General features: G+C 57.9%; 1 protein-coding gene across 3 annotated transcripts in view; it reads right to left on the bottom strand.

Annotated features, from left to right (window-relative positions):
* The window catches only part of PTH1R (parathyroid hormone 1 receptor), a 192,785-nt gene that overhangs the window by 95,196 nt on the left and 73,551 nt on the right, over window positions 1-24,038 (bottom strand). For 2 of the 3 annotated variants that reach the window (XM_075922977.1, XM_075922976.1), the window contains exon 3: window positions 9,644-9,740. The exons of the other annotated variant lie outside the window; for it this stretch is intronic. In XM_075922977.1, the coding sequence (XP_075779092.1) occupies window positions 9,644-9,740 (97 nt within the window). The remainder of the gene's footprint in view (window positions 1-9,643; window positions 9,741-24,038) is intronic. 3 annotated transcript variants of the gene reach the window in all.

Below are 24,038 nucleotides of genomic sequence, written 5' to 3'. Positions count from 1 at the left end.
ACTGCACACACCCTGCCCCCTCCCTCGGCCCTGCCAGCCCCACCTCAGCACGGCCCCACTGCACACACCCTGCCCCCTCCCTCGGCCCTGCCAGCCCCACCTCAGCACGGCCCCACTGCACACACCCTGCCCCCTCCCTCGGCCCTGCCAGCCCCACCTCAGCACGGCCCCACTGCACACACCCTGCCCCCTCCCTCTGCCCTGCCAGCCCCACCTCAGCACGGCCCCACTGCACACACCCTGCCCCCTCCCTCGGCCCTGCCAGCCCCACCTCAGCACGGCCCCACTGCACACACCCTGCCCCCTCCCTCGGCCCTGCCAGCCCCACCTCAGCACGGCCCCACTGCACACACCCTGCCCCCTCCCTCTGCCCTGCCAGCCCCACCTCAGCACGGCCCCACTGCACACACCCTGCCCCCTCCCTCGGCCCTGCCAGCCCCACCTCAGCACGGCCCCACTGCACACACCCTGCCCCCTCCCTCGGCCCTGCCAGCCCCACCTCAGCACGGCCCCACTGCACACACCCTGCCCCTCCCTCTGCCCTGCCAGCCCCACCTCAGCACGGCCCCACTGCACACACCCTGCCCCCTCCCTCGGCCCTGCCAGCCCCACCTCAGCACGGCCCCACTGCGCACACCCTGCCCCCTCCCTCTGCCCTGCCAGCCCCACCTCAACACGGCCCCACTGCACACACCCTGCCCTCTCCCTCTGCCCTGTCAGCCCCACCTCAGCACGGCCCCACTGAGCACACCCCTGCCCCCTCCCTCTGCCCTGCCAGCCCCACCTCAGCACAGCCCCACTGAGCACACCCTGCCCCCTCCCTCTGCCCTGCCAGCCCCACCTCAGCACGGCCCCACTGAGCACACCCTGCCCCCTCCCTCTGCCCTGCCAGCCCCACCTCAGCACGGCCCCACTGCACACACCCTGCCCCCTCCCTCGGCCCTGCCAGCCCCACCTCAGCACGGCCCCACTGCACACACCCTGCCCCTCCCTCTGCCCTGCCAGCCCCACCTCAGCACGGCCCCACTGCACACACCCTGCCCCCTCCCTCGGCCCTGCCAGCCCCACCTCAGCACAGCCCCACTGCACACACCCTGCCCCCTCCCTCGGCCCTGCCAGCCCCACCTCAGCACGGCCCCACTGCACACACCCTGCCCCCTCCCTCGGCCCTGTCAGCCCCACCTCAGCACGGCCCCACTGCACACACCCTACCCCCTCCCTCGGCCCTGCCAGCCCCACCTCAGCACGGCCCCACTGCACACACCCTGCCCCCTCCCTCGGCCCTGCCAGCCCCACCTCAGCACGGCCCCACTGCACACACCCTGCCCCCTCCCTCGGCCCTGCCAGCCCCACCTCGGCACGGCCCCACTGCACACACCCTGCCCCCTCCCTCGGCCCTGACAGCCCCACCTCAGCACGGCCCCACTGCACACACCCTGCCCCCTCCCTTGGCCCTGCCAGCCCCACCTCAGCACGGCCCCACTGCACACACCCTGCCCCCTCCCTCTGCCTTGCCAGCCCCACCTCAGCACGGCCCCACTGCGCACACCCTGCCCCCTCCCTCTGCCCTGCCAGCCCCACCTCAGCACGGCCCCACTGCGCACACCTTGCCCCCTCCCTCTCTCCTTCCAGCCCCACCTCAGCACGGCCCCACTGCACACACCCTGCCCCCTCCCTCTGCCCTGCCAGCCCCACCTCAGCACGGCCCCACTGCACACACCCTGCCCCCTCCCTCTGCCCTGCCAGCCCCACCTCAGCACGGCCCCACTGCACACACCCTGCCCCCTCCCTCTGCCCTGTCAGCCCCACCTCAGCACAGCCCCACTGCACACACCCTGCACCCTCCCTCTGCCTTGCCAGCCCCACCTCAGCACGGCCCCACTGCACACACCCTGCCCCCTCCCTCTGCCCTGCCAGCCCCACCTCAGCACGGCCCCACTGCACACACCCTGCCCCCTCCCTCTGCCCTGCCAGCCCCACCTCAGCACGGCCCCACTGCACACACCCTGCCCCCTCCCTCGGCCCTGCCAGCCCCACCTCAGCACGGCCCCACTGCACACACCCTGCCCCCTCCCTTGGCCCTGCCAGCCCCACCTCAGCACGGCCCCACTGCACACACCCTGCCCCCTCCCTCTGCCCTGCCAGCCCCACCTCAGCACGGCCCCACTGCACACACCCTGCCCCCTCCCTCTCCCCTTCCAGCCCCACCTCAGCATGGCCCCACTGCACACACCCTGCACCCTCCCTCTGCCTTGCCAGCCCCACCTCAGCACGGCCCCACTGCACACACCCTGCCCCTCCCTCTGCCCTGCCAGCCCCACCTCAGCACGGCCCCACTGCACACACCCTGCCCCCTCCCTCTGCCCTGCCAGCCCCACCTCAGCACGGCCCCACTGCACACACCCTGCCCCCTCCCTCTGCCCTGCCAGCCCCACCTCAGCACGGCCCCACTGCACACACCCTGCCCCCTCCCTCTGCCTTGCCAGCCCCACCTCAGCACGGCCCCACTGCACACACCCTGCCCCCTCCCTCTGCCTTGCCAGCCCCACCTCAGCACGGCCCCACTGCGCACACCCTGCCCCCTCCCTCGGCCCTTCCAGCCCCACCTCAGCACGGCCCCACTGCACACACCCTGCCCCCTCCCTCTCTCCTTCCAGCCCCACCTCAGCACGGCCCCACTGCACACACCCTGCCCCCTCCCTCTGCCCTGCCAGCCCCACCTCAGCACGGCCCCACTGCACACACCCTGCCCCCTCCCTCGGCCCTGCCAGCCCCACCTCAGCACGGCCCCACTGCACACACCCTGCCCCCTCCCTCTGCCCTGCCAGCCCCACCTCAGCACGGCCCCACTGCACACACCCTGCCCCCTCCCTCTGCCCTGTCAGCCCCACCTCAGCACAGCCCCACTGAACACACCCTGCCCCCTCCCTCTGCCCTGTCAGCCCCACCTCAGCACAGCCCCACTGAACACACCCTGCCCCCTCCCTCGGCCCTGCCAGCCCCACCTCAGCACGGCCCCACTGCACACACCCTGCCCCTCACTCTGCCCTGCCAGCCCCACCTCAGCACGGCCCCACTGAGCACACCCTGCCCCCTCCCTCTGCCCTGCCAGCCCCACCTCAGCACGGCCCCACTGCACACACCCTGCCCCCTCCCTCTGCCTTGCCAGCCCCACCTCAGCACAGCCCCACTGCACACACCCTGCCCCCTCCCTCTGCCCTGCCAGCCCCACCTCAGCACGGCCCCACTGCACACACCCTGCCCCCTCCCTCTGCCCTGCCAGCCCCACCTCAGCACGGCCCCACTGCACACACCCTGCCCCCTCCCTCTCCCCTTCCAGCCCCACCTCAGCACGGCCCCACTGCGCACACCCTGCCCTCTCCCTCTGCCCTGCCAGCCCCACCTCAGCACGGCCCCACTGCACACACCCTGCCCCCTCCCTCTGCCCTGCCAGCCCCACCTCAGCACGGCCCCACTGCACACACCCTGCCCCCTCCCTCTGCCCTGCCAGCCCCACCTCAGCACGGCCCCACTGCACACACCCTGCCCCTCCCTCTGCCCTGCCAGCCCCACCTCAGCACGGCCCCACTGCACACACCCTGCCCCCTCCCTCTGCCCTGCCAGCCCCACCTCAGCACGGCCCCACTGCACACACCCTGCCCCCTCCCTCTGCCCTGTCAGCCCCACCTCAGCACAGCCCCACTGCACACACCCTGCACCCTCCCTCTGCCTTGCCAGCCCCACCTCAGCACGGCCCCACTGCACACACCCTGCCCCCTCCCTCTGCCCTGCCAGCCCCACCTCAGCACGGCCCCACTGCACACACCCTGCCCCCTCCCTCTGCCCTGTCAGCCCCAGCTCAGCACAGCCCCACTGCACACACCCTGCACCCTCCCTCTGCCTTGCCAGCCCCACCTCAGCATGGCCCCACTGCACACACCCTGCCCCCTCCCTCGGCCCTGCCAGCCCCACCTCAGCACGGCCCCACTGCACACACCCTGCCCCCTCCCTCGGCCCTGCCAGCCCCACCTCAGCACGGCCCCACTGCACACACCCTGCCCCCTCCCTCGGCCCTGCCAGCCCCACCTCAGCACGGCCCCACTGCACACACCCTGCCCCCTCCCTCTGCCCTGCCAGCCCCACCTCAGCACGGCCCCACTGCACACACCCTGCCCCCTCCCTCGGCCCTGCCAGCCCCACCTCAGCACGGCCCCACTGCACACACCCTGCCCCCTCCCTCGGCCCTGACAGCCCCACCTCAGCACGGCCCCACTGCACACACCCTGCCCCCTCCCTCTGCCCTGCCAGCCCCACCTCAGCACGGCCCCACTGCACACACCCTGCCCCCTCCCTCGGCCCTGCCAGCCCCACCTCAGCACGGCCCCACTGCACACACCCTGCCCCCTCCCTTGGCCCTGCCAGCCCCACCTCAGCACGGCCCCACTGCACACACCCTGCCCCCTCCCTCTGCCCTGCCAGCCCCACCTCAGCACGGCCCCACTGCACACACCCTGCCCCCTCCCTCTCCCCTTCCAGCCCCACCTCAGCATGGCCCCACTGCACACACCCTGCACCCTCCCTCTGCCTTGCCAGCCCCACCTCAGCACGGCCCCACTGCACACACCCTGCCCCCTCCCTCTGCCCTGCCAGCCCCACCTCAGCACAGCCCCACTGCGCACACCCTGCCCCTCCCTCTGCCCTGCCAGCCCCACCTCAGCACGGCCCCACTGCACACACCCTGCCCCTCCCTCTGCCCTGCCAGCCCCACCTCAGCACGGCCCCACTGCACACACCCTGCCCCCTCCCTCTGCCCTGCCAGCCCCACCTCAGCACGGCCCCACTGCACACACCCTGCCCCCTCCCTCTGCCCTGCCAGCCCCACCTCAGCACGGCCCCACTGCACACACCCTGCCCCTCCCTCTGCCCTGCCAGCCCCACCTCAGCACGGCCCCACTGCACACACCCTGCCCCCTCCCTCTGCCCTGCCAGCCCCACCTCAGCACAGCCCCACTGCGCACACCCTGCCCCCTCCCTCTGCCCTGCCAGCCCCACCTCAGCACGGCCCCACTGCACACACCCTGCCCCCTCCCTCTCCCCTTCCAGCCCCACCTCAGCACGGCCCCACTGTGCACACCCTGCCCTCTCCCTCTGCCCTGCCAGCCCCACCTCAGCACGGCCCCACTGCACACACCCTGCCCCTCCCTCTGCCCTGCCAGCCCCACCTCAGCACGGCCCCACTGCACACACCCTGCCCCCTCCCTCTGCCCTGCCAGCCCCACCTCAGCATGGCCCCACTGCACACACCCTGCCCCCTCCCTCTGCCTTGCCAGTCCCACCTCAGCACGGCCCCACTGCACACACCCTGCCCCCTCCCTCTGCCTTGCCAGCCCCACCTCAGCACAGCCCCACTGAACACACCCTGCACCCTCCCTCGGCCCTTCCAGCCCCACCTCAGCACGGCCCCACTGCACACACCCTGCCCCCTCCCTCTCTCCTTCCAGCCCCACCTCAGCACGGCCCCACTGCACACACCCTGCCCCCTCCCTCTGCCCTGCCAGCCCCACCTCAGCACGGCCCCACTGCACACACCCTGCCCCCTCCCTCGGCCCTGCCAGCCCCACCTCAGCACGGCCCCACTGCACACACCCTGCCCCCTCCCTCTGCCCTGCCAGCCCCACCTCAGCACGGCCCCACTGCACACACCCTGCCCCCTCCCTCTGCCCTGTCAGCCCCACCTCAGCACAGCCCCACTGAACACACCCTGCCCCCTCCCTCTGCCCTGTCAGCCCCACCTCAGCACAGCCCCACTGAACACACCCTGCCCCTCCCTCTGCCCTGCCAGCCCCACCTCAGCACGGCCCCACTGAGCACACCCTGCCCCCTCCCTCTGCCCTGCCAGCCCCACCTCAGCACGGCCCCACTGCACACACCCTGCCCCCTCCCTCTGCCTTGCCAGCCCCACCTCAGCACAGCCCCACTGCACACACCCTGCCCCCTCCCTCTGCCCTGCCAGCCCCACCTCAGCACGGCCCCACTGCACACACCCTGCCCCCTCCCTCTCCCCTTCCAGCCCCACCTCAGCACGGCCCCACTGCGCACACCCTGCCCTCTCCCTCTGCCCTGCCAGCCCCACCTCAGCACGGCCCCACTGCACACACCCTGCCCCTCCCTCTGCCCTGCCAGCCCCACCTCAGCACGGCCCCACTGCACACACCCTGCCCCCTCCCTCTGCCCTGCCAGCCCCACCTCAGCACGGCCCCACTGCACACACCCTGCCCCTCCCTCTGCCCTGCCAGCCCCACCTCAGCACGGCCCCACTGCACACACCCTGCCCCCTCCCTCTGCCCTGCCAGCCCCTCCTCAGCACGGCCCCACTGCACACACCCTGCCCCCTCCCTCTGCCCTGCCAGCCCCACCTCAGCACGGCCCCACTGCACACACCCTGCCCCCTCCCTCTGCCCTGCCAGCCCCACCTCAGCACGGCCCCACTGCACACACCCTGCACCCTCCCTCGGCCCTGCCAGCCCCACCTCAGCACGGCCCCACTGCGCACACCCTGCCCCCTCCCTCTGCCTTGCCAGCCCCACCTCAGCACGGCCCCACTGCACACACCCTGCCCCCTCCCTCTGCCCTGCCAGCCCCTCCTCAGCACGGCCCCACTGCACACACCCTGCCCCCTCCCTCTGCCTTGCCAGCCCCACCTCAGCACAGCCCCACTGCGCACACCCTGCCCTCTCCCTCTGCCCTGCCAGCCCCACCTCAGCACAGCCCCACTGCGCACACCCTGCCCTCTCCCTCTGCCCTGTCAGCCCCACCTCAGCACGGCCCCACTGCGCACACCCTGCCCTCTCCCTCTGCCCTGTCAGCCCCACCTCAGCACGGCCCCACTGCGCACACCCTGCCCTCTCCCTCTGCCCTGTCAGCCCCACCTCAGCACGGCCCCACTGCGCACACCCTGCCCCCTCCCTCTGCCCTGCCAGCCCCACCTCAGCACGGCCCCACTGCGCACACCCTGCCCTCTCTCTCTGCCCTGCCAGCCCCACCTCAGCACGGCCCCACTGAGCACACCCTGCCCCTCCCTCTGCCTTGCCAGCCCCACCTCAGGACGGCCCCACTGCACACACCCTGCCCCTCCCTCTGCCCTGCCAGCCCCACCTCAGCACAGCCCCACTGCACACACCCTGCCCCCTCCCTCTGCCCTGCCAGCCCCACCTCAGCACGGCCCCACTGCACACACCCTGCCCCCTCCCTCTGCCCTGCCAGCCCCACCTCAGCACGGCCCCACTGCACACACCCTGCCCCCTCCCTCTGCCCTGCCAGCCCCACCTCAGCACGGCCCTACTGCGCACACCCTGCACCCTCCCTCGGCCCTGCCAGCCCCACCTCAGCACGGCCCCACTGCACACACCCTGCCCCTCCCTCTGCCCTGCCAGCCCCACCTCAGCACAGCCCCACTGCACACACCCTGCCCCCTCCCTCTGCCCTGCCAGCCCCACCTCAGCACGGCCCCACTGCACACACCCTGCCCCCTCCCTCTGACCTTCCTGCCCCACCTCAGCACGGCCCCACTGCACACACCCTGCCCCCTCCCTCTGCCCTGCCAGCCCCACCTCAGCACGGCCCTAATGCGCACACCCTGCACCCTCCCTCGGCCCTGCCAGCCCCACCTCAGCAAGGCCCCACTGCACACACCCTGCCCCTCCCTCTGCCCTGCCAGCCCCACCTCAGCACGGCCCCACTGCACACACCCTGCCCCCTCCCTCGGCCCTGCCAGCCCCACCTCAGCACGGCCCCACTGCACACACCCTGCCCTCTCCCTCTGCCCTGTCAGCCCCACCTCAGCACGGCCCTACTGCGCACACCCTGCACCCTCCCTCGGCCCTGCCAGCCCCACCTCAGCACGGCCCCACTGCGCACACCCTGCCCCCTCCCTCTGCCCTTCCAGCCCCACCTCAGCACGGCCGCTCTGCACACACCCTGCCCCCTCCCTCTGCCCTGCCAGCCCCACCTCAGCACGGCCGCTCTGCACACACCCTGCCCCTCACTCTCCTCCCTGTCAGCCCCAACTGAGCACAGCCCGTCTGCACACACCCTGCCCCCATTGTGAATTCCCTTTCCCTTCCGTCTCTGCCCCGATCCCCCACCCATGGGTCTGTAAGTTTTCCCATCTCAGCACGTCCCCATTGCTCCCATGCTGGCCTCTATTGCTGTCGGCTAACACCACCTCGGCGTTTGGGTAACTGTTGGTAGGGGGTTCTAGGTTCCTGCCTGTTCAATTTGTGCTTTGCATTTAATAAAACCATGTATCTGGGGGCACAAAGATTTCTGTGTACCAATCGTTCACCCCAGGTAGCTGCTGCGTTCCACTTTCCCCTAGTTTATTCCCTGAAGTACCTGGAGTATTGAGACTAATTCCCATTGCTTTCATTTAACCCCAGGTAACGATGTTGCTGAGGACAGCATTAAGTATTCTAGCGAGAGAAATCCCTTTCCCCCATTCCTCCAAGAGGTAACTAAGGGGGGATAGGAGAGAGGTCTATAAAATTATGACTGGTGTGGAGAAAGTGAATAAAGAAAAGGTTATTTACTTGTTCCCAGAACATGAGAATTACGGTCACCAAATGGAATGAATAGGTCACAGGTTTAAAACAAACAAAAGGACGTTATTCTTCATGCGGCGCACAGTTAACCTGGGGAACTCCTTGCCAGAGGATGTTGAGCAGACCGGGACTTTTACAGGGTTTCATAAAAAACTAGATAGAATCATAGGGCTGGAAGAGACCTCAGGAGGTCATCAAGTCCAGCCCCCTACCCTCAGCATAGATAAATTCATGGACTGTTAGCCACGGGGGTGGCAACCAATCTTTCCATCCCCAGTCATTCTTGTCTCTTCTGTTGCTCACTTGAGTAGAGAGGACAGCTATAGAAGGACAGCCTTACGCAGAGCCCTTCCCCAGTTTTACACTAGTGTTGTCCAGTGACTTCCCAGCTCATGCTGTAGAGCTCCCTTGTTCTTTTCTCTAGCTTGTACGTGGTCTAAGTGCCACTCCGTGGGACAGTGACCCACACTAGGGCTACGTCTAGATTACAAAGAAAAGTTGGTGCCAAGTTTTGGAAAGGCTTGCTCGTTCGAGCCAAACCCTTCTTCTGCGCACAATGAGGTTTACTGGGACGGCGAACGAAGGCTTCCACTTTTCCGAAATTTTTTCGGAAAAGCAGACGCATTCCTTGGACACGGCATTGCTTCAGTCTAGACATAGCCTCGGTGCGTGGGTCACACATGGAGGCGTTACCTGGGCAATCGATGGAACCGGTCTCGGAGGCGCAGAGAATGGGGGGTGGGGGTTTTGCAGCTGGAAAGGCCTGAACGAAAGGGGGCGCTGGATTTGCATGACTCCATGGGGCAGGCTCGCCAGAGAGGGTCGCCCGGTAGGCCTGGGGCAAGGAGGCGTTCCTTGTTCTCAGATGCAGAAGGGTTTGCCGCGGCTCCACCGGTTCACAGCTGCGCGCTCCTGGCCGGCCATAGATTTAGTGTGTTCTCCCTGCCCCCTCCTGCCGCCTGACCTGGAAAGTGCGTGGCATGGAGCGGCTGAGCCCCCGCGCGTGGCTCGCCTGCGCCCGGCGCCCGGCCGCGGACACTCACCGTGCACCTTGAGTTTCAGGTGACGCTCGCACCTGGCCTTGGCCTTTAGCAGCAGGAAGATCTGTTCCTCCTTGGTGATGACATCGTCAGCATCCACCTGCGGGGAGACAGAGGCGGGGGTGGGTCAGCGGCCGGAGGCGGAGCGCCGGGAGGCAACGGGGCTGCCTCAGGCCCCCTCGCCCTGCGCAGCCCTGGCGCCCCTCCCCAGAGCTCTGGGAGGGGCCCAACCTTCTCTGCCCTGCTCCCAAGCCGCTCTGCCGCCTTCTTTCGCCGGGGCCGCGTGGGGAGGTTGGGGATGGCGACGCTGCAGCCTGGGCAGACAGAGCCGAGGCAGCTTTGCTCCAGCGCCGTCCCGTAACGCCGCCGCAGAACAGCCCAGTCACTTGAGGACACAGCCAGGGCCCCACAGAGTTGGCCAGGCCCTGGGGCAATGGAGGAGGGGCTCAGCCCTGACAGGGGCCTAGGATGGAGGGATCAGGGCTGTGGTTGGAAGGGACAGGGCCTTGGATAGAAGGGGCGGGGCCTTGGATGGAAAGGGCGGGGCCTTGGAAGGGAGGGGCCTTGGATAGAAGGGGCGGGGCATTGGAAGGAGCGAGGCCTTGGATAGAAGAGGCGGGACTTTGGATGGAAGGGGCGGGGCATTGGAAGGAGCGATGCCTTGGATAGAAGAGGCGGGGCTTTGGATGGAAGGGGCGGGGCTTTAGAAGGAGCGAGGCCTTGGATAGAAGGGGCGGGGCTTTGGATGGAAGGGGCGGGGCATTGGAAGGAGTGATGCCTTGGATAGAAGAGGCGGGGCTTTGGATGGAAGGGGCGGGGCATTGGAAGGAGGGAGGCCTTGGATAGAAGGGGCGGGGCTTTGGATGGAAGAGGCGGGGCATTGGAAGGAGCAAGGCCTTGGATAGAAGAGGCGGGACTTTGGATGGAAGGGGCGGGGCTAGGTGCAGCCAGCCCTCAATGCCACCCCGACCACACTGCACCTCTCCCATGCAGCCCAGACTGTGCTAGGCAGAGCTCCGGCAGTGATTTCAAGGGCTTAGGGCTCCAGGCGCTTCTCCTGGCCAGGGCCGGCTCTAGGCACCAGCAAATCAGGCATGTGCTTGGGGCGGCACTTTGCCAGGGGCAGCATTTCAGGTAAGCAGCTGGTGCCGCCCCTGGCAACGCCTAGCCCCGCCCCGCTCTGTCGATTTAAAGGGCCGTGGTCCAATGTGCCCTGGAGCCTGTCTCCTCTCCATCCTGCTCCTCCCTGCCCCTGGCAACGCCCAGCCCCGCCCCCGGCAATGCCCAGCCCCGACCCCGGCAACGCCTAACCCCGCCCCGCCAATTTAAAGAGCTGCAGGAGATGCCGTGGCTGCACAAGCAGCACTGGCACCATGTGCGCTTGGTCCCGGAGCCCGCTGGCCAGCCCTGTCTCCTAGTCCTGAGTCCTGCTCCTCCCCAGCGGCTGCTACCTCCTCCAAGAGCCCCTCCACTCCAAGCCATCAGCCACCCCTCCGCCTGGAAATCCCAGGTAAGATGCCCCCTTTCCGTCTAGGGTTGCCAGGTGTCCGGTATTTTCACCTCCTGTCTGGTAAAAAAATCAGAAAATACCAGACACCTGGAAAACCTACAAACATGCAGCCCGCTGGCCCAGCCCCTGGCCTCTCCCCACAGGCCTCAGGCCCCAACACCCTCAGCCCCACGGACCCTTTGAAGTCGGTTCCTAGTATATTTCTCTTGTTCATGTTTGTAGTAGAAGTAGAACCAAACAAGGATCCAGCGCACACACACACACACACACACACACACACACACTCAGAGAATATTAACTGTTCTACACTCTTCACACACACACACACACACACACACACATACACACACACACACACAGAGAATATTAACTGTTCTACACTCTTCACACACACACACACACACACACACACACACACACATACACACACACACACACACAGAGAATATTAACTGTTCTACACTCTTCACACACACACACACACACACACACACACACACACACTCAGAGAATATTAACTGTTCTACACTCTTCAAAGAACCACTTGGGCTGCGTCTACATTGGCAAGATTTTGCGCAAAGACTTTTAACGCAAGAGTGTTTGCGTTAAAGTATTTGCGCAAGAGCGCGTCTACACTGGCATGTGCTTTTGCGCAAGAGATGTGCTTTTGCACAAAAGCATCCATGCCAGTGTAGACGCTTTCTTGCGCAAAAAAGCTCCGATGGCCATTTTAGCCACCGGGCTTACTTGCGCAAGAAATTAACGTTGCCTGTCTACACTAGCCTCTTGCGCAAGAACAGTTGCGCAAGAGGGCTTATCCCTGAGCGGAGCATCGGAGTATTTGCGCAAGAAGCCCTGATTTTATACATTAGCACGTCAGTGTTCTTGCGCAAGTACTTGCGGCCAGTGTAGACAGGTGGCAAGATTTTGTGCAAAAGCAGTCACTTTTGCACAAAATCTTGCCAACGTAGACATAGCCATGCTGTTTCATAGATATTTCTTTAAAGTATTAAACTTCGTTGATCTGGGTAAACTTTCCTGTTTGTTGTCTCTAAGGCAAGCTTCATTCCATATATAGTTGTATTGGGAACATACAACTCTCCACTCCGTCTAACACCTCATAAACTTGAATATATAATGGCTACTAACAAGATGGACACACAAAAATAATGCGCACATGCACACCCACTGATCTCAGTTTATCTGATAACATAGATGTGTTAGAGCCACATAAGGAGCCACTGAATTACAAAACAAATCTAGTTTAACAATACAACTATTTATTGATTTAGTTTAGATGTCTTATGTGCTATAGTTATCATAATTGGTTGACAAGTACGTTAAAACAGAGTGGTATTGTTAGCTGATTGTAATTGGTCTGAAGATTGATTAAGTATAGCCATAAACTACTTGGCTACGTCTACATTGGCACCCTTTTCCGGAAATGCTTAAAACGGAACAGTTTTCCGTTATAAGTATTTCCGGAAAAAGCACGTCTACATTGGCAGGATGTTTTTCTGGAAAAGCACTTTTTCCGAAAAAGCGTCTGTGCCAATGTAGACGCGCTTTTCCGCAAAAAAGCCCCGATCGTCATTTTCGTGATTGGGGCTTTTTTGCGGAAGACTACTGGGCTGTCTACACTGGCCCTTTTCTGGAACAGTTTTTCCAGAAAAGGACTTTTGCCCGAATGGGAGCAACATAGTTTTTCCGGAAAAACACTGACAATTTTACATTAGATCGTCATTGCTTTTCCGGAAAAGCAAGCGGCCAGTGTAGACAGCTGGCAAGTTATTCCGGAAAAGCAGCTGCTTTTCCGGAATAAGTGGCCAGTGTAGACACAGCCCTTGAGTTTTAGACGTGGCACAAGTTCTCCCTTCTATTTTTGGTACTTAGTTTATATTTCCTTAACTATTTGTGTTAATACTTTTTCATGCATTCAAACCACAATTAAAAAGTAGCCTATTTCTATGAGAACAATAAAATAGCCCGGGGCCTGGGAGCTAGGGTTGCTAAGTGTCTGATATTTTCGCCTCCTGGCTGGGAAAAATAATCACAAAATACTGGACATTTAGGTGTCTGGTATTTTCTGAAATTTTTTTACTGGACAGAGGTGAAAATACCGGACTGTCCGGGTCAATACTGGACACCTGGCAACCCTAGCAGTGTAGATACACCCTCATGGTTCTGGTGTAGCCAGAGCAACAGGGCTGCTGGCCCTCCAGCAAAACCGGCTCTCAGAGGCCGATCTAATCCGAACGCAGAGGAGCCCAGTCGAGTTTCCACCCTGTCTGTGCCTGGGCTAGACTGCTGGTGAGCAGAAATGGCCCAGAGAGACGCAGGGGATTGGACTACATATGATTCTATGAACATCAATTAATAGTGTGCCCGTCTCAACTACGTCCTCTTCTGAAAGAGGAATGTAAATGAGCCCAATCAAAAATGCAAATGAAGCGCAGATTTACAAATCTCGTTTCATTTGCATAATCGTGTGAGCGCGCTTTTTCGAAAAAGGGTTTTTCAAAAAAGAAACTGCAGTCTAGACAAGGTTCTTTCGAACCCCCCCCTCTTTTTTCCAAAGAACCCATACTCTTGAAAAAATGAGATTTGTAAATCCGCGCTTCATTTGCATCTTTGATTGGGCTCATTTACATTCCTCTTTCAGAAAAGGAACGTAGTTTAGACACAGCCTCTAGCTCTGCCATAAGGAGTTCCCACCGCAGGTCTGGAATCAGGGAAAATGGTAGGGCTGAAAGGGACTTCCAGAGGTCTGTACTCCATCTCCGTGTACTGAAGGAGGACCAAGTAAACCTAGACCACCCTCTTCCTAAATGACAGGGAATCCATAACCTCCTATGTGGCTCTGTCCTTTTCATGTCATCTTAGCTAATATAACTGCCCCCCGGCAGATTCAAACCTGGGATCTCGGGATCCTTGTGTAGGAACTTCTATAACTTGGGATCCAAAGCCAGCTGGCTCGTAACTTAGCCTGTCGAGCTCCCTTGTTCGTATCTCTCACTCTACATGGTCTAAGTGCCACTCTGTGGGACAGTGAGCCATGCTAGGTGTGTGGGTTACACTAACACCAGTGGGATCCGCCGGACACAGCACGTCTCCCTCCCAGCCCCTGGGCGTGTAGGCGACGGTATTACACGGGCTGGGCTCAGTTTCACTTTCACAGGACGTCAGGGCGAATTCGCCTCCTGAAGTTTAAATGCCTCTCAGTCCATTTCCTTTCTCTGAGGATCCTGGCTGGTCCTAGCTCTGCAGCTTTCAGCGGCTGAGACTTTACCGGCAGCAGAAAGGAAAATGAGGGGACGTGAGGCAAGACCGTGGGCCTTAAGAAAGGTCTCCACAGATGAAGCAGGTAAGGATTCTACGACCCAGTGTGCGAAGTAGGAAGCTGCTGTCCCATCACAGGATGGGGAGGGGGTCAGTGAATTGGAGACAAATCAACTAAGGGGGGATTTTCAAGGGTGCCAAAGGGGCACCTGTAATGCAGAAAAGACTGGCCCAGTGGGCGGGACATTAGCTTAGGACATGCAGGTCTGAGTTCGAGACCCTCCCCTGCCACAGACTACCTGCATGGTCTTGGGCAAGTCACTTAGCTACTGCGTGCCTCAGTTTCCCATCTGCACAACGGGGATGATAATGATCTTCTATGAGTGCCACTACAGTAAAACTTGTGGGTTGCTGAGATCCCGCAGTAATGGGGGCTGTACGTGTGCCTTGGCGACGCATGGCTGGCTTTCAAAAATCCTCAACTTAAACAGTACGGGGCTGAGGACACACAGCTCTGATCGCACCCAGCAGAGGTATCTCAGCCCTGACTGCTCCCCAGTCTGTAAATCTGCTCTCCCAGCCTCTTGTGACCGCTTCCTGGCCTGCCCCCTGCTAGATTTCATCTTATTCCATAATTAGAATCCCCATTGATGCTCTCCGAGACGCCGTGCACAACTGTCTCGAGGTCTTGCGGAGAGCTAGACACACGGAAAGGGAGAGATTCCTCGGCGGCATGCCAATGTCCGCAGCACTGCAGGACAAAGCGATGAACAAACCCCCCATTGAGTAATACTTAAATACAGGAACACGGATAAATATAACACCAAGAACAGCTGAGCTGGGATTCCAGCCTTCCAGCTCCCCCCCGTTCCACGCTTCAAAATACCAACGGAGTTAAAAATACAGCCTCTTTCAGTCCCACAACCTGTCCCCATTCATACTGAGCAAGTCCAGCTTCTTTCAGGCAGGCCCTGGGCCACATGGCACCTGCCTCAATCAACATCCCAGCCAAAATCCAAGCACAAACATTAACAGCCAGGCTGCCAGTCCCTGCCCCGAGTTCGGAGGGCTCCGGAAACTGAGCTTGTAGGCTCTGCCCGCAGGAGACTGAGTTAATTCATGTGTGTGCCCACTTCAGAGCCTGCCCCGGCCATAGGGTTGCCAGGTGTCCAGTACTGAACGGGACAGTCCAGTATTTTTGCCTCCTGTCTGGTAAAAAAATTCAGAAAATACTGGACACCTAAAATGTCGGGTACTTTCTGATTTTTTTCCTGGCCAAACTTCAGGAGGCAAATTCGCCCTGACGTCCTGTGAAAGTGAAACTGAGCCCAGCCCGTGTAATACTGTTGCCTACATGCCCAGGGGCTGGGAGGGAGACGTGCTGTGTCCGGCTGATCCCACTAGTGTTAGTGTAACCCACACACCTGATTTCCCTAACGAAAATCCCAGGCTGTCCGGCTCAATATGGAGGCAACTTGGCAACCCTAGTGCTTACCGGGGAGCTGTCTAGCCTGGCGCAGAGAGGTAAGATGGTGGGCAGCCGCTGGCCGCCTGTTGGAGCCAAAAAGCTTCACCATGAAGTTTTTAAAGGGGCCACGGTCCTTTTCTTTTTTTTTTTTTTCCCCCTCAACAAATGTTTTCCTGGCTTTTTTGATTTGTTTTGTTCGGTATTTTTTTTGGAACCATTTAGCAACCCTACCAGCCCAGCCTGCCATGTCCGGGTTACCCTGAGCAGCCCTTCCCTTTGGGGCCTGCTGCCGGAGTCTCTGGGCAGAGAGAGGAGCAATTTGCACCTGGCTGTAGTAAAATGAAGGCCTAAAACAACAGCCCATGTAGCACAGGCCTGGTGTGAGGCGTGAGGCCTAGCTACCAATGGACAAACCATGGCTACCAAGAAGCAAAGCTGAGCTGTGAGCAAGAGGCAGGCCCCAGCTCACAGAACTTGGCCGGAACAGGGCTGAGAGAGCAAACCACTCACTGGGTATGTCTACACTACCACCCTAGTTCGAACTAGGGTGGCTAATGTAGTCATTCGAAGTTGCAAATGAAGCCTGGGATTTAAATATCCCGGGCTTCATTTGCATCTTGCCAGGCGCCGCCATTTTTAAATCCCTGTTAGTGCGGACTCCGTGCCCACGGCTACACGCGGCACGGAGTAGGTAGTTTGAATTAGGCTTTCTAACGAGGAGTAACGGTACGAGGAGTAATGGTAGTTCGAATTAGAAAGCCTAATTCGAGCTACCTACTCCGTGCCGCGTGTAGCTGCGGGCACGGAGTCCACACTAACGGGGATTTAAAAATGGCGGTGCCCGGCAAGATGCAAATGAAGCCCGGGATATTTAAATCCCGGGCTTCATTTGCAACTTCGAATGACTACATTAACCACCCTAGTTCAAACTAGGGTGACAGTGTAGACATACCCACTGAGAGTAAGCCCAGATGTAGACCAGTCATTGGTGCTGGCCATACGTGGAAAGCACACGGTACCACCAGCTTGTTAAAAAAGACCTTGGTACCCACACTCCCAACAGATATCAGCCCAGGTTCGGGAAAGGGTCTGAACTGACAGCATGATGGGTAGAGATGATCGAATCCAGTGGTCCCCAACCTTTTGGGGCTGCCGAGTGCCTGGGGGCAGCACTGTGCATGCGCCGTGTGCCCAGGGTGGGGGCTGCACATGCACCGGGCATTCGGGCCGGCCCTGGTCCCTAGGCGGGCACACATAAATGCCCCAGCGGGCGCCATGGCGCCCACAGCACCGCGTTGGGGACCACTGGATTGAACCACAGGGTGATGGGTTTCTTCCTACCTCAGTGCAAATTTTCATAGGATGTGCATGCCCCAGAACGGCTGTTCCCTACCGGTGGCAGCAAGGAAGTCTTCTGACTTGGATGGGGGTCCAGGTTGACTTCCCTGGTCTGGCACCCTCCAGACGGGAATGGTCCCGAACCTGGGAGTTTGCCAGAGCAGAGGAGGCCGATGCTTCGCTGCTAACACTATTGTTGGGCTCCCCTCTGGGCTGTGGGGCTCCCCAGGCTGGGGGTCCCGGAGGCTGGGCCTCCCTGGCCACTGCTATCTCTGCTGCTGCCGGGGCTGGGCCTCCATTCTCTGCTGCTGGTCCCGCTGCTGACGGGGCTTCCCAGGGCCAGCAACTGCTGGGGTTCCCCACCAGCCCCGCTGCCATAGGGCCTCCCTGGGGTTGGGGTTTCCCGGACGCTGCTGGTCTCATTGATACTGGCCCAGATGGGTCAGGGTCCTGGCCACCACCAGCTCTGCTCCCGCCGGGGCTCCCTGAGGCTGGGTCTCCCTGGCTGCCACCAGCCCAGCTGGGGCTCCCATAATGCCATGGACACTGCCAGGACTCCCAGCTGGCTCCTGCTCCCGGCCCCCGGACCAGAGATGTTGCCGGACCAGAGAGGTTCAACCTGCACAAGCATTATGAGAACTGCAGGGGGCAGAAGAGGCTCAGGACCTGGAGAGGCGAAAGGAGGCTGGAGATCAGCACACGGGATGCACTGGAACATCTTTCAGGGGCCACAGCAAAGCTTCCAGGCTCAGGGGCCCCAAACCTTCCAGGCTCAGGGTCCATCTGCAGAGCAGCTGGGAATGGGGACCCCATACCCATGAGCTCGACCAGAGCGGGCAGCTCAAAACAGCAGGGTGGCCGCAGCGGCGTGAGATTGGTCCTGCCTTGGACAGGCGGCTGGACTTGATGACCTCCTGAGGTCTCTTCCAGCTCTATGATTCTATGATTAGGGTCTCCTACTGGGTCACATGCAGGCGGCTTGTTCAGGCCTCCACAGCCACATGGCTATTTCCAGCATGCTAGATGGAGCAGAGCTAACAGGAGTCCTTGCACTGGGGCTGGCAAAAACAAATGCACCTTAAGACAATCAGCAATATGATAGGTGAGAGAGAAACCATCCCTGAACCTGCTGTTGGTTCCTTCCCCTCCATGTAGAGCTGGTTGGGAATTTTTCAGCAACCGTTTTCCCCATAGAAAAAATATTGATTCATCAACACCCACGCCCGGGCATGGGAAAAGGTAAGTGGGGAGGAATTTCCTGAGTTGACACCTCTGGGAAGAAAGTTCTGAAATTGTCAAAGCATCTCATTGTGACCTCTGCTAAATAAAACATCCCCGTTGCCCAGCCCGAACCGAGTGTGCTTTTAGAAATTTGAGCTCATGAGACAAGCAAGTGGTTTTTAAAAAATGGGTTGACATGGCAAGGAACGGTTGCGAAATGACCAAACAAAACATTTCACCTGATCCAAATCGGGGAAGAAAAAGCCAATTGGTGGCTCATGAAGATTTTGACATTGGGCCTTGATTCAGAATAGGAAAATCTTTCAGAATTTCAAATAGTCCCAGGATGGAAAAACCATTTTCTGTTCAGCTCAATCTTGTGCTGCTATTTGTCTTTTCAGACAACCGGGGAGTGTCTCTTGTTATGTGTTTGTACAGCACCGAGCACAATGGGACCCTGATCTCTGTTGCAAGATACAGATGCTACTGCAATTTAAATCGTAAAACAGGCACAGGGGTTTGCAAACATTGGTTTTGAAGCTGAGGTTCATATTCAACATGTGACCCAGAATCTCCCCTTTCAACAGAGCATTTCCATCAGGTTGAGAATAATGGAGGGGACAAGGCAGAATAAACAAAATAAATAAATAGACATTGATCCCTTATGCAAGAAAGGGAGAAAAGCAAAAAGGTCCACGAGCCAGTAGAGACCTTAACATGTGGTGCTTGGTCCTGTGGTGAGGGGCAGGGGACTGAACTTAATGATCTCTTGAGGTCCCTTCCAGTTCTGGTATTCTATGATTCTATGTAGCTCAAATGTACCTATTTAAGTTTGTAAATCTACAATGATGGATGAGATAGAGAAATCTTAGACAGAGAGGGTGAGAGAAACCAGAATAGGGAGGATAAAATCCACAGTAAAATCCTTCCTCCATAAGTGGCAGATGCTTTCAAAAAGCCTTAGTGTCAATGCAAAGTAGAATTATAGAATCCTAGGGCTGGAAGAGACCTCAGAAGGTCATCAAGTCCAGCCCCCTGCCCAAAGCAGGGCCAATCCCAACTGAATCAACCCAGCCAGGACTTTGCCAAGCCGAGACTTAAAAACCTCTAGGGCTGGAGATTCCACCCCCTCCCTAGGGAACCCATCCCAGTGCTTCCCCACCCTCCTAGGGAAATAGTTTTTCCTAATATCCAACCTAGACCCCCCCCCCCCACTGCAACTTGAGCCCATTGCTTCTTATTCTGCTATCTGCCACCACTGAGAACAGCCTCTCTCCAGCCTCTTTGGAACCTTCCTTCAGGAAGTTGAAGGCTGCTCTCAAATCCCCCCTCACTCTTCTCTTCTGCAGACTAAAAAGCCCAAATCCCTCAGCCTCCCCTCATAGGTCATGTGCTCCAGCCCCCTCATCATTTTGGTTGCCCTCCGCTGGACCCTCTCCAATGTGTCCACGTCCTTTCTGTAGTGGGGGCCCCAGAACTGGACACAATACTCCAGATGTGGCCTCACCAGAGCTCAATAAAGGGGAATAATCAATTATCTGGATCTGCTGGCAATGCTCCTCCTAATGCACCTTAATATGCCATTAGCCGTCTTGGATACAAGGGCATCCTGTGGACTCCTATCCAGATTCTCATCCACTGTAATCCCAAAGTCCTTTTCTGCAGAACTGCTGCTTAGCCAGACGGTCCCCAGCCTGGAACAATGCTTGGGGATTCTTCCGTCCCAAGAGCAGGACTCTGCACTTGTCATTGTTGAACCTCATTAGATTTCTTTTGGCCCAATCCTCCAATCTGTCTAGGTAGCTCTGGATCCTATCCCTGCCCTTGTTCCAGATGGCTGGCTGGTCTGCATTTAAAGCATTGTTACCTGGGACATATACTCCTGTCAGTTACACTGGTGTAAATCCAGAGTGACTCCAGCAAAACAAATGGTGTTACACCAGAATCTTGCCCGATATGTTTAAAGTTCGGTGAGATGTTCCTAGTGTCATTTTGGATGATGGTTAAAACTGGGTGGGAGATGCACAAATCCGATTTGCTTCTCACTGCTCAAGACGATTATTTCTTTCTTTTCCTTTCTCAGGTTAGCCTTATTTGTTTTATGTAGTTTATTTAGGCCAGGTCTACACGGGTGGAGAAAACTGATGCAAGATACGCTATTATAGCTATGACAACCGCATAGCTGGAGTCAACATACCTTGCATCAATTTTGTGGGGTGGCCCCACAGTGGGAAATCAATGGAAGAAACTTTCCTGTCGACTTCCCTTACTCCTCACAACTATGAGGAATTCTGGAGTCAACAGGGGCACCCTCGGTGTTTGATTTAGTAGGTCCTTAACAGGCCCACTAAATCAAATGCCGATAGATTAACTTCCAGAGCATCAATTCTCTGTTTAGTATAGACATGGCCTTGGAGGCCCTAGTAGTGATCAGCTCCCCACTGTGCTAGGCATCACATGGATCATAGAGAGACAGTCCCAGTGCAGAACTTACAGTCTTAGTAGATAAGACATAAACAGGAAGCTTTGTTATCCCCCTTTTGCAGTACAGTTAAGTGAGTGACCCGCAGTCACAGAGGAAGCCTGTGGCAGAGATGTGAACGGGATGCAGATTTTCTACATCCCTGTCTTGCCAACCCCAAGCTTTCAAAAATCATGAGACAGGCCCCAAAAAATCATGAGACTGTCTCGACCATTGAAATGGCATTTAAAAAGACATTGCGCATTTATTTGATACCCTTTTGAGGGCTATTCCCATAGGCTACGTCTACACTGGCCCCTTTTCTGAAAGGGGCATGTTAATTTCACAGGTCGTAATAGGGAAATCCGCGGGGGATTTAAATATCCCCCGCGGCATTTAAATAAAAATGTCCACCGCTTTTTTCCGGCTTTTAGAAAAGCCGGAAAAGAGTGTCTACACTGGCCCCGATCCTCTGGAAAAAAGCCCTTTTCCGGAGATCTCTTATTCCTACTTCAAAGGGAGTATTCAAAGTAGGAATAAGAGATCTCCGGAAAAGGGCTTTTTTCCGGAGGATCGGGGCCAGTGTAGACACTCTTTTCCGGCTTTTCTAAAAGCCGGAAAAAAGCGGTGGACATTTTTATTTAAATGCCGCGGGGGATATTTAAATCCCCCGCGGATTTCCCTATTACGACCTGTGAAATTAACATGCCCCTTTCGGAAAAGGGGCCAGTGTAGACGTAGCCTAGTGTGCCGCCTTTTTCAGCTTTTCTCCACTACCACGAAGGCTAGAAACTTACTTTTGTTTTTAGAATGAAAGCAGAGATGCTCAGGGAATCACATAACTCCAGACTCTGGGGCTTTAAGGCAAAACACCAACTCTTATGAAACGCCCTGGCAAAATCGCAAGCATTGGCAACACCACAGGCCAGGGGCTCACCACAAAACCATCCATGCCTCTCCATTTGGATCGAGACAGTAAATTGCTGACTTTCGCCTGCACATGAGGGCTACATCTACACTGGCATGATTTTCCGAAATGCTTTTAACGGAAAAGTTTTAGATTGGCAGGATGCTTTTCCGGAAAAGCACTTTTTGCGGAAAAGCGTCCGTGGCTGATCTAGACGCGCTTTTCCGCAAAAAAGCCCCGATCGTCATTTTTGTGAAAAACAGATCTATGATGTCTACACTGGCCCTTTCGGGCAAAAGTCTTTCGGAAAAAGACTTTTGCCCGAATGGGAGCAGCATAGTTTTTCCGGAAAAGCATTGATGATTTTACATGAGATCGTCAGTGCTTTTCCAGAAATTCAAGTGGCCAGTGTAGACAGCTGGCAAGTTTTTCCAGAAAATCAGATGATTTTCCAGAAAAACTTGCCAGTATAGACAGAGCCGGGTTGTCTCTTTCACGTCTGGGTTCTCCTGCACTGGGACTATATGCTTCCCACAGGACAGTGAGGGCACGTCTACACAGCAGGGCTAACGTGGAATTAAGCGACTCAACGTCAGCTACGTCAATTGCATAGCTGAAGTTGAAATCACTTAATTCGGCCTGTGGTGCTGTCTACCCAGCAGGAAGTCGAAGGGAGAACGCTCTTCCTTCGACTTCCCTTTTTCCTCGTGAAATGAGGGTGACAGGAGTCAGAGTAAGACGTCCTCCAGCTTGACGTTATTTAGAAATAAAGGCTTGTAGTGTAGCCGCACACTGTGTTATTTCGGAATAACGTCAGTTATTCTGAAATAATACTGGAGTGTAGACCTAGCCTAAGGCTACATAACAGTGAGGTTATTTCGAGATACCAGAAGTATCCTGAAATAGCAATTCTGCATCTTTAAACATTTTGAAATATATTTTGCAATAGAGCGAATAAGAACATAAGAACATAAGAACGGCCGTACTGGGTCAGACCAAAGGTCCTTCTAGCCCAGTATCCTGTCTGCCGACAGTGGCCAGCACCAGGTGCCCCAGAGAGGATGGACCGAAGACAATGATCACGTGATTTGTCTCCTGCCATCTCTCTCCAGCCTCTGACAAACAGAGGCCAAGGACACCATTTTATCCCCTGGCTAATAGCCTTTTATGGACCTAACCTCTATGAAATTATCTAGCTTCTCTTTAAACTCTATTATAGTCCTAGCCTTCACAGCCTCCTCTGGCAAGGAGTTCCACAGGTTGACTACACGCTGTGTGAAGAAGAACTTTCTTTTATTAGTTTTAAACCTGCTACCCATTCATTTCATTTGGTGTCCTCTAGTTCGATATGAGGCGCTCTATTCCAGTATCCCTGTAATCCTCCGTTCCAAGGGATTTGTCAGAAGAGCGTTTTATTTCAAAATCTGGCATTGTGTAGACAGTGCCAAATTTTGAAATAAGCAATTTCAAATTTCGAAATAGTGGGCTCATTTAAAGATGCGGAATTGCTGTTTTGGGATACTTCCAATATCCTGACATAGCAACGCTGTGTAGACGCCGCCTAGAAGGTCAAAATAATGTAGTCACGGTGGGTTTTGTGAGACTTCCCTTTTGACGCGCCCTCGTAAATTGTGGTCCACAAACGTTTGAGAATGGCTCTGCTAAAGAGATCAGCAGCCTCTAGGCCCACTTTTCCCAACCTGAGTGCCCCTAAATTTAGATACCTCCATCAAATTAATACATTAGGGTCTATAACTGCATTGATTATAAAGCCAGAAGAAACCATACATGTCATCTAGTCAGGCTTCCTGTATAACACAGGCCATGAGACCTCACCACATGAATTCCTCTGTGAACTGGAGCAGATATTTTAGACCCAATCTTGATTTAAAAGGTGGCAGGAGTGGAGAGCCCACCATGCCACTGAGTAAAGTATCCCAATGGTTAATTATCTTTCACAGGAATGCCCAACATCATAAGTGGTTGGCTGCACGAAAGCACATAAACATACCTAGCTTGTCTCAACACAACATTTCAAAGCACTTTTACAACAGAGAGCCAGGCATAAACTCCACGTTTCCTGAGTCAGAAGTTGGTGTACTTGCTGCTAGGCCATACTGCCTCCTCCCACTGACTCACCTCCTTTTCATGCACTTGCATCTAGATTCTGGTCTTCCGTCCTCTCTGTGTCGCATCTGCATTTGAGTCTCCATG

This window comes from Pelodiscus sinensis, chromosome 2 (genome assembly GCF_049634645.1).
Source record: "Pelodiscus sinensis isolate JC-2024 chromosome 2, ASM4963464v1, whole genome shotgun sequence".
In the NCBI taxonomy this organism is placed as follows: domain Eukaryota; kingdom Metazoa; phylum Chordata; order Testudines; family Trionychidae; genus Pelodiscus; species Pelodiscus sinensis.
Note: the sequence above shows the minus strand (reverse complement) of the source record. Positions and strands in the feature narration are given on the sequence as shown.